The 10,630-nt window shown below is 54.3% G+C and overlaps 1 protein-coding gene across 1 annotated transcript; it reads left to right on the top strand.

Moving 5' to 3' along the window:
- Nucleotides 1–1,384: 1,384 nt before the first annotated feature.
- On the top strand, nucleotides 1,385–9,765 carry NT5DC4 (5'-nucleotidase domain containing 4; the record flags this gene model as incomplete). The annotated part of the gene is given in 8 exon segments (XM_080813657.1): nucleotides 1,385–1,444; nucleotides 1,949–2,032; nucleotides 3,082–3,141; nucleotides 3,145–3,195; nucleotides 3,576–3,801; nucleotides 4,717–4,901; nucleotides 7,694–7,771; nucleotides 9,700–9,765. Coding segments are annotated over 8 exon segments (810 nt in total).
- Nucleotides 9,766–10,630: the final 865 nt, after the last annotated feature.

Raw genomic sequence — 10,630 nt, 5'->3', positions numbered from 1 at the left:
TTAAAAAGATCTATTTATTTGAGAGAGAGAGAGAGAGAGCAGGGGGAGGGGCAGCAGGAGAGGGAGAAGCAAACTCCCCACTGAGCACGGAGCCAGGTGTGGGGCTCGATCCCAGAACTCAGATCCCGACCTGAGCCGAAATCAAGGGTCGGACGCTCAACTCTCTGAGCCACGCAGGCGCCCCAGGGATTTCTGTTCTTATCCCTGCTCTCCGTCTGGCTAGTAGGTCAAGTAGAAGAGGGATCAATGACCCCCAAAGGGAGTGACTGTCTCCCTCCTCCGCCCCCACCAACTGGGATGGAGCCATGACTGAGAGACCTGGGGCAGACTGCAGGGAAAGCAGCAGGAAGGGGATGTTTCCCCCAGAACCTTCCCAGAGGGTTGGGGGTGGCATTGTTTGTTGTGGCAGAGGTTTCTAGAGCAAGCCCTTAACTTCCTCCTCTAGAAAGAGAAAAGGATGGCGATAATAGTAATAACATCCACAGCACAGGGCTGAGGTGAACGTTAAATGAGAAAATGAAGTGAAGACATAGTTCTCGAGAAATGCTGGGTGTTTCCGTGAGGGATGAGATTCCCAAGGCCCAAGGATGGGGTGGCTTCAGCCTCCAGGGGCACGCACTGTGTCTAATGTTGGCTTGCTTTGCTAAATGTCCTTTTATGTATTTTATTATTATATTTATAGAGTTTGACAGTTTTTAAAAGAGATTTTATTTATTAGAGAGACTGAGAGAGAGAGAGAGAGAGCATGGGTTGGGGGGAGGAGCAGAGTCAGAGGGAGAAGCCGACTCCCTCACGGGGCTGGATCCCAGGACCCCGGGATCATGACCTGAGCTGAAGGCCGACGACTGAACCGACTGAGCCACCAGGCGCCCCTGTTCAATGTCTTTTTAAAAGTGAGGTTCTGAAGTTTTGTTGTACATTAGACTCACCCAAGGAGTAAAAAATGCCCAACGCTCCCTCCCTGTATGCCTGCCTGGGGGACTTCTTTGCTGGCTGCTCCCGCTACACCAACTATATCCCGCGCCCTGTCCAGCCCTGGGTGACCAGCAGGACACTGCCGCTGCCACTGCCCAGGGCCCATGCCCTGACCTGGGGTCCCTGCCAAGGAGCACAGAGCCTTCGTGAGGGGCTCTAGGAGCTCAGTGGGAAGGCTTTCACTGAAGGCGGGGGCCTGACCTTGTAACAGGCTTCCCCTCCAAGGGATGACCCACAGCCTGGGGTGATGCCCCTTCCAGCAGAGCTGGGACACAACTCAGTGTGGTTCAAGGGATGACTCTGATACAGGGTCCAGGTTTCCTGGTCACCTCAGGCCTCCATATCATGCTCCGCTGTCCTCACAGCCTGCCCCAGCTGTGACACTGGCTATTAGCATGGGAAACTCTTCATGTTGTTCCGAAGCCTCTTCCAGGATGTGTGCGAGGCCATGGATAATGTCCACCCACTGGTGAGGGCCCAGGACCCCAGGACCCTTGTCCTGTCTGCCCTTGGCTCTGTTGGACCAACCCTGAAGGCTTCTGCCCCCATAGAGTTTCCATTCCTATGCCTGCTGAGGACTGTGGTCTGGGCTCTCTGCATCTTGGACCCAGGCCTGCCGGCAGGTTGGACACACACACACACACACACACACACACACACTCCCCTCTGCTCCACCTGTAGGTCTGTCTGAAGGAGAAGACCCTGGAGGACTTAGACAAATATGTGGAGAAGGACGTGAGTGGGTCATGACCAGGCCTGTCCCTTTGTCCCCCTCCTCCCTAGGGCAGTGGGGCTCTGTCCCTAACTCCCTCCTCGAGATGTGGCCAGAGCTCTATAGCCTAACTGTGCTCACAGACTTTCCTGCCCGGCCTGGAGCGCTGTGCCTGGGAGGCTGAGAGCCGAGAAAGGGATCCTGGGGGCAGCTGGGAGAGGCCCCACCCCTGGAAGTGACATCTGTCTACCTCTGCTCCAGGTGCGAATCCCCACCCTGCTGGGCAAGAGGAAGGAGGATGGGAAAGGGTTTCTGGCCACCACCAGCAGCTACTACTACACGGATGTGAGTCTGTGGATGGGGTGGGGGGACAGCCTCAGCCATCGGAGCCCAGAGAACAGCCTCCTTTCTGGCTGCTGGAGGAAGCTGAGGCCCTGTAGGAACAGGAAGGGGTCAGGAGGAGCCAAGACCCTGCTACCCTCCGGGTCTGTTTGGCATTTTGCATTCCATTTCTTGGCCTTTTAAGGTCTCAGTGGATTGAACAATTTCTCACCATGTTGTTCCTGTGGTCCCCAGTGTGTCCTGCAGGGTGAGGGCAGAGGCAGGCAGTGACCCCAGCCCCGCCCAGCTGGGTGCCTTGACCCTTGCCCTGTCTTTGCCAGGCCATCTGGACCTGCCTGTTTGGCCTCTGTGAGGTGAATGCCACGTGCCTGGCTGGGGAGCGTGTGCCAAAGACAGGGAGGGCCAGGCCAGGCCACAGTGCTGAGGGCCTTGCTCATGTCTGGTCCTCCCCTTTGGAGGGAACTAATTGTGGTAGGGGCGTTTCCCATGTATGGGCCTGGCTGGAGGGAGTCAGAGAGGCCGGTGACCTCAGCCAGGCCGAGGGAGGGCCCTGGAGGGGTGGAGAAGACCACTTACCGCCCTGGAGGAGCTATGAAGAGGCAATCAGACGTCTGGGGGTGGGGGGTGTATGACCCGGAGTCCCTGGCAGGCAAACGGGTGAGCAGGGCTCGCACTCAGCCGCCGTGCTCGGGTCCTGTGTCCCTGGGTCTCTGCCCCAGTGCTGTGAGTGAGAACTGAGAACCGGCACAATAGCCAACACCTGCCTCCACCAATACCTTTTGAACACTTCCTTGTGCCGGCATGGTCCTGGTCATGGGTGCTGGGGAGCCGGGGTGTCGCAGGGCTGAGGGTCAGGACTCCAGCACACGGATGGCTTGTGACCTGAGTGCGGGCAAGCTTTCACCAGTGCAGAGCGTGGCTGAACCTGGGCAGGTGCTCCCGCCAAGGTCAGGGGGTGGGTGACCGGGGAGCAACTGTGACACGTGTCAGGGTCAGGAGTCCCAGACTGCGTGCACAAGTCGGCACATGCTCTCCCACGCCTGCCCCAACAGGCTGAGGCCTCAGCCAGGCCCTGGAGGTCTGACTTCGACCTGATTGTGGTAGACACACGATAGCCCTGCTTGTTTGCTGAGGGAACGGTGCTGAAATGGGTCAGCACAGTGATGGTGGGTAGGGGGCTGCTGAGGCCCCATGAACCTTGACCGGTGGGCCACATCGTGGGGAGGGCACCTGCCCCTGAGGCTGGATCTGCCCTTGGCAGCTGCCTCTTGGCTGCTCTGTCCGTCCCTGGAGACAGGGAACAAGGGGACTCTTTGGGGCTTTCACCTCCTTCCTCCCTCACCCCCGTGGTTACCCCAGCCGATCCCATGCCCCTGCTGTCTCCGACCAGGGTGCCCCTCTGCCCCTCCAGGACTTAGGTAAGCTCCACATGAGCACCTACATGGGGCCCCACCAACCCTGGGCTGTTCACTTTGGAGGTATTAGCTCCCACCTCGCCCCGCCTCCAAAGGCACCCTACTAAGAACCCATGTCCCCATGTCCCCAGCCTGCCTACCAGGCAAGAGGGGCTGCGAGCAAGCCTGCCCTCCATGGTGGGGCAGGCTTTTCGGACGTGGTGCGTGAGCTGCTTTGGGTGCGGGGGAAGGATATCCTGTATGTTGGGGACCGCATCCTTGGGGACCTCCTCAAGTCTAAGAAGTGTCAGGGCTGGCGGACTTGCCTAGTGGTTCCTGAGCTGTCCCGGGAGCTGGGCATCTGGACCCAAGAGAAGGGTGAGCTGTGGAGCGGTCAGGACCTGGCAGGGGGCCACGGGTGGCTAGCGCAGAGGCCTGCCCTTCACTATCTTGTCTTCTTTCCTGTTGGGGGTTGGTAGTGACCATAATAATATTGTCCACTCTGTGCTTCACCAGAGCGGAACAGGGACAGGGAAACAGAGGAAACAGAGATCCAGAGAGGTTAAGCAGCTTGCCCAAAGTCACACAGCCAGAAAGGGCAAGGCTGACTCAAATTCCTATGTCCCGACACCAGAGTGCTGTGGTGTTTCCATAGTCTGAGGCTTCCTTCCCCACCTGACTCTACCCTCCCCATCAGCTGAGGACTCTGAGAGTGGACGGTCCACTCCCCCACCTGGGAATGACTGGTATCTTCGGGGTCAGGAGCGGCTTCAAGCCCAAACAATTCGGGTTTGTTCTAAGAGTTGGGTTTGAGTCATTACCATGTGACCTTGGGTGGGTCACCTGACTCCCTGACCAGCTTCCTCACCTGTCCCACAGGACCTCTGCTGTCTTTGCTTTGCTCTGGGTGGAGCTTCACTCAAAGAAAGGAAGGGGTGAAGGATGTTATGCACACAGCTTGGTATGTTGACCCCTGGTGACCTCACCACAGGTTGAACTGGGCCTGGGACAGACAAAGGTAGTTAGGGCTGTCACTCACCCCCCACAACCCCCCGCTGTCCCCTGTCCATTTTCAGAGCAGAGGGAGGAGCTGAAGAGGCTGAACGTGTGCCTGACAGAGCTGTACCAGTGAGAACCCAGCCCGCATAGGGGAGAGGAATGGAGGGTCCTGTGCAGTGGTCAGGAAATCACGATCTGTTCCAGGCTGGCCTTCCCTGCTAAACTGGATTTGGGGATCCCTCTGACCCCTTGGGTCACATTGTGACTCTAGACCCCTCCTCTTTACCCACTCAGCACAACCCCAGCCCAGCGCCCTCCCTGGGTGGCCGCAGAGTGCCCTCCGACCTCCACAGAGGTCAAGAGAGGTTGCGCCTGCATCTCGGAGGCCTCCTGGGTCACGTAGCCATTTTTGCAGCAGGCGCATGGACGGGAGCAGTTATGGGCTGCAAGTCATCAATCCTACTACAAAGGATATTCAGGTAAGCGTGCTGAGCTGCTCAGTCCCAGGTTCCTGAGCCCAGTTCCGGGATTTTCCCCAACCGCTGCAGGGCCACAGCTGTCCCTGTCTGCTGGTGCCCTCTGCTGGCCCATGTTCCAAATGACAGCTGCGTGCTGCCCCAGAAGGGCCGAGTTTCAGCCTGTGGGGTGATTTGTGGTGCGTCTCTCCATCTCCCTTAACCTTCCTTGAGATGTGCAGGCCTGTCCATTGACTGATTAGCTAGCTGTGATCAGCGAATAGGGACAGCCTGATGAGTCGCCCCAGGAGTTGGGTCTGAGGGCCAGTGAGCTGATAGGTCCTGGGAAGAGGAGGAAGGAAGATGCTCTGTGGCACTACTGACCAGATCCCAAAGCCGGGAGAGTCCCATAGGCCACGTCAGGGGGATTCAGGCCACTTAGCATTCACAGAGCCAGCAGGGCTGAATAATGAAGGATCTCTTCAGGGCCTTTGCCCTATATAAAGCCCTTGCCTACTGTGTGATCCTTCCCTAGCCCTGAGAAGTGGGCTGGGCAGGGACAGTTACCTTTATTGTACAGATGAGAAAACGGAGGTTCCATGAGGGGAAAGAGCAAGCTTTTGGTCCCTGTGGGAGTAAAGGTCCAGACCAGTTCTCTAGACGCTGAAAGCAAGGCCTGATGATGGGGTGGTGGGCTTGCGGAGGGGGCAGGCATGGGGCCGGGAAGATGAGCCTCTGCACGCGCTCTCTCGGGGCATCAGAAGCTACATTAAATGGAGGGTTTAGTTTGGTGGTCACTCTCCAGGTCCAGGCAGGTAACTGTGAGGAAAGCAGGGAAGGGAGGCCCGGGCAAAGCAGAGAGCTGCCCCACCACCTGAAGCACCAGTAGTAGCTGCTGCCTCTGGGTTTAGAGAACCCAGCTCCTTCCCTACCCGGGGGCAGAGGCCTCAAGTTCTGGGGGTGATAGACACAGGGAGGGTGCAGCGGGGCCTGGCCCCAGCAGGGTAGGATTGGCTGTGGGTGACACAGGTCCGGGTGGGGTGGGATCTCTCCTCTGCCGGAGAGTTACCCTGGAGCTGGACCTGTGCTACAGCATGATGGGCAGCCCGTCCGCTGTGGCTTCTGCCAACTGATCTTCTCCAACCAGCTGATGGGCTCTGCAGACCTCTACGCTGCCACCTGCCTCAGCTCCCTTCCCTACCTGCTCAGCTTGATGTATCGGGCGGCCCTGGAGCTGGCAGGTCCCTGCAGAGCTTCCCCGGCATCCCTCACCTTCTGCCCCAGAAGGACCCTCTGGTCCCCAGCCCGACCAAGAGCTTTCAAGGTCACCAGACCCAATCTCCCACCTCCAGGGACAAGTGGGTCCAAGCCTTACAGGGAATTGTGGGACATAAAAAAGGCTCGGGAGGAGTTACAGTGATAGAGATAAGATGCCGCTGCCAGGATGTTTCCCTCCTGCCCAGCCTTCCCAAATGCTTTAAACTGAGACCAACTTAACTCAGTATTTCCTTAGTAGAGAGGATACCAGATGCTAGGAGGAAGGCGGTAGTCCCTTTCCCTTCGTTAACACAGGGTGACTTCAGGAGAAATGGACGAAGCAGCAGATGGTACAGTAAACGCCTCAGCTGGCTTTCCTGTGGAACACCTGCGCATGCTCCTGGGTCAAGGGCAGGGAGGTGGAGGTGGGGATGATGTCACTGGGTTTAGCGGGGAGCCATGAGACCAACCCAGGCAGCGCGTCCCTGAGCACGTGTGTCAATTCTCTCAAAAAAGTGTCAATATTTTCATCTTGTGACATGGAGTCTCATGTCGAGGATCTAGACTTGAAAGGATTTTCCGGGGTTCCTTGCCCCTTGCTTTCCTTGCCCTTCTCAGCTGCCTTCCAGGAGCTTGAGAGGGGAAAACCATTTTTCTGAGTGTCTCCTGGGTTTCCTGCATTGGCTAGGTGCCTTTTCATTTTTTTAAAGTAATTTTGCTTAATGCTCAGTATGACCCACCAGAGAAGGTCTTTTTTGGGAGATTTTACTTATTTATTTGACAGAGACACAGCGAAAGAGGGAGCACAAGCAGGGCGAGTGGGAGAGGGAGAAACAGGCTTCCCACGGAGTTGGGAGACCAATGTGGGACTCAATCCCAGGACCCTGGGATCATGACCTGAGCCGAAGGCAGACGCTTAATGACTCCACCCAGGCACCCCTAGAGTACGCTTTAAAGTCCTCATTGTTCCATGTGAAATGGAAGTGCAGAGAACCTGAGTATCTTGCTGTCATGCTGCTAGTAGACTGCAGGGTCAGAATTTGAACCCAGTCTCTTGAAGAACTGGGGACATGCTCTGTCCCCTCCACCCCACTGCCACACACTGGCAAGGGGGGAGTGAGCTCTCAGGATGCAGTCTCATCTCATCGCCAGGTTTTTAGATGAGCAGGGCTAGAGAATTCCTGTGGCAAAGCTGGGGGTCTGAAATATAGTTAAATGTCATTGCTAATGTAGTGACCAAGAGGTGAAGAAAAAGCAACCTGAGCACCAAAGGGAAACATGTAAAGAAACCTGGCCTTTGCTCATCCATGCTGGCCTGGGATTAAGTGATGTCCATTTACTAGAAACTTCCTTCTCCGGCTGACTCCCCCCGGCACCGCCCCCCCCCCCCCGCCCCTCGCCCTGGGCTTCCTCTTCTGCAGCATTATTGAGCAGGAAGCCAGCAGCTGTGAGCTGTGAGTGAAGTGGTGGGTTGTCGTTGTCTATGCATAACCGAGGGCTTCCAGAATGTCTTGCCATGGAAGGAGCTGTTCCATCACCACTGGCACGTGTCTCTGCAGATGCCCCATGAGTCAGTTGTGGAGCCAGAACAAGCTAACCTGGGTCCCTTCTCCTGCCCCTGCTTCTACCTCCAGAGGGTGAGTTGCTGGGAGAAGGCAGGTTGCTTCTATCCACAGTGGAGCTGGGAGGCGCCAGCTGGCTGTTCTGGGGGAGCTCAGCCACCTGGGGGTTATCCTGGGCTAGAGTAGGGGTCCCCAATGGAATGGTACTCAACCAAGGAGGCATCTTGTCTTCAAGCGTAATTGAAAATTCCCGTATTTATGTTGGAATTTTACTATTTTATCATATATCGCTTTGCTCTGGATTTCTCCTATGTTATAGTATTACATTGATTTTTAAAATTGTGGAGACACTAACCACATTATCAATGAATTTCGATTCAGGGGAGAAAAGAAGAAATTAAAGTGTTTGTTTTCAAAATGGGGCATTGGGTCCCTCAGGGCCAGGAAGCACTGGCTCTGAGCCCAAATTCACAGGTTTTGTTCTTCAGAGGTTAGCTGGTGCCTTCCACCTCTCCAGACCGCTTTCGGCCGATTCATCTGACAAATCCATTCCCACTCTGGAAAAGGCTGCAGAACACGTGCTCTTCCAAGCTAGGATTCCTCTCCAGACAGCTTTTGTAAACACAATGAGTAGGGGCCCTGCTTCAGCTCCTTTGTCACGTCATGCTTCCTGGTCCCCCTGCGAGTGGACACTCCAGCTTTCATGATGGCAGTCTTGGCTCCTAGTCTGGTTCTTCCTCCCGAGCCCTGATTTTTTTTTTTTTAAAGATTTTATTTATTTATTTGACAGAGATCACAAGCAGGCAGAGAGGCAGGCAGAGAGAGAGGGGGAAGCAGGCTCCCCGCCGAGCAGAGAGCCCGATGTGGGGCTCGATCCCAGGACCCTGAGATCATGACCCAAGCCGAAGGCAGAGGCTTTAACCCACTGAGCCACCCAGGCACCCCCCGAGCCCTGATTTTTAAAACATCCACCTCGTAGGCTTCCTTTGGCTGGGTGGTGCCTGGCTCGGTGTGCATTTTTTCAGCTACTGTTTACTGAGTGCCTCCTGCACGCCCAGAAATTTAGAAATGGAATCATAAGCTACTTTACACCTGCCTAGGAGAAGCTTACAGTTCAAGAACATTAACAGTCCTTTATCAGTGGTCTGCAACTATGTTTCCAACTCAAGCCCCCAGAGGGCTGGACACATCCCCATCAGGACCTGCGGGGCCTCTGGGGAATGTGTGTGGTTTGATTTCTGTACCCCTCATCTCCATCCCAGACCAAGAAGGGGCATTCTGGCACATTCTCTACCCCAGGGTTGGGAGCCATTGTGTAAGCTCGGGAGGACGGATTCCATAACCAGCTTTCTTTGTTTCTTAGAAGGCTGAGGGCAAAGAGAGGGAAGAGGACCAGGGAGACTGCTTTGAGGTTGACTGAATCCTGGTCAATCCATTGTTGTCTTCTACCTGAGATATTTTTTTTCAGGTAAATAGAAACGTACGGAAGAGAGAAAAAGCAATCATACTGAAATCTAAATGTAACAGATTTGGAGCCTAAGAACACCTCTTTTAGGGAGGAGGGAGTACTGTCATTATCCTAGAAGACACCCACTGTGGCCTTGGAACCATTTGAAAACAGGCATAACAGGTGGAATTATTTTACCCAGTTCTCCTGAGCTGCATCATTGGTCACATCCAGTTTTATTTCTACACATTCTTTTTAAATGTTTTATTTATTTATTTGAGACTCTTACCACAGTAAGAGAGAGCATGAGAGAGCAGAAGGTCAGAGGGAGAAGCAGACTCCCCGTGGAGCTGGGAGCCTGATGTGGAACTCGATCCCAGTACTCCAGGATCATGACCTGAGCTGAAGGCAGTCGCCCAACCAACTGAGCCACCCAGGCACCCTACACATTTTTTAAATTAAAAGAGTATTTTTGTGCACTTTGATTCTGTTACTAGTAATAATAGTAATACTCGATTGGCCGTAGATGACTGCATTGACTGCTCTTTCTCTCCAGGTCATTACGAAAAACAGTGAAAGAGACAGCCCGAACATCTTTGAGATTGCTGTGTGCATGCATTAAAACATGTACAAGTCATACTCATGACTTAAAGGCTTGGTGCTTTATTTTGGCAGGAGCTGCTCTGTGACACTAAGCCTGGGCCCTTCTCTGTTCTGATGTCATTGACGAGTTCACTTCTGTAGTTCCTGTTTCATCTGCTGGTAGCATCACTTGGCATCATCTAGAGGCTTAAAATGAATACACCCACGTAACCAAAATGACAAATGCTCGAAGGAACAGGGCTGTGAAACAGTTCACTAGTTTTGCTTTATGTGGATAATCGAGGGAAACATTTAAAATATCTGAGGATCATTAAGGAACAATGGGCCATGTCCTGAGAGAGTTTCAGAAGCTTCCAGGTCTGGGACTGCTAAAGCCTTTTGCTCTTCTTCCTGGGTTGACTTTTGGGCCTGAATCTGTAAAGCGGCTTCTCCAGGCAGAGACCAGCTTTCCCTGACCTTGTGTCTTCAAACACTACATTCTTGTTCAAGGGCTAGAGGGTAGAATTTTATCAGGAAAATTGCTCGGCCCCTAGGGCCCATGCTTTTCTGGAAAGATGGCTGAAATATGGTGCAGTAACTAGTAACTAATACTACAGAAATCAACCAGAAGGGCTCTGTGGGTCTGAGGGAGGGGGAGGGGGAGGCGGTGGCCAAAGGGCCTTTTGCATGCTTTTTTTCTTCTACCTGAAGTGTCCCCTACCTCTTCTCCTGTTAAACCTGCTCCTGCCTCAGACTCGAGGGGGTTTTCCACCTTCCTGACGGGATCAGATCCTTCTGTTGGTCCCATCCTAGGTACCTCTCTTTCTGGTGATTATTCCGTTTCCTTAAAACTCTTGGCTTCATGGGGCCAGGTCACATGGCTCATTGTTGCATCTCGGGCATCT

This window comes from Martes martes (genome assembly GCF_963455335.1).
Source record: "Martes martes genome assembly, chromosome: 9".
In the NCBI taxonomy this organism is placed as follows: domain Eukaryota; kingdom Metazoa; phylum Chordata; class Mammalia; order Carnivora; family Mustelidae; genus Martes; species Martes martes.
Note: the sequence above shows the minus strand (reverse complement) of the source record. Positions and strands in the feature narration are given on the sequence as shown.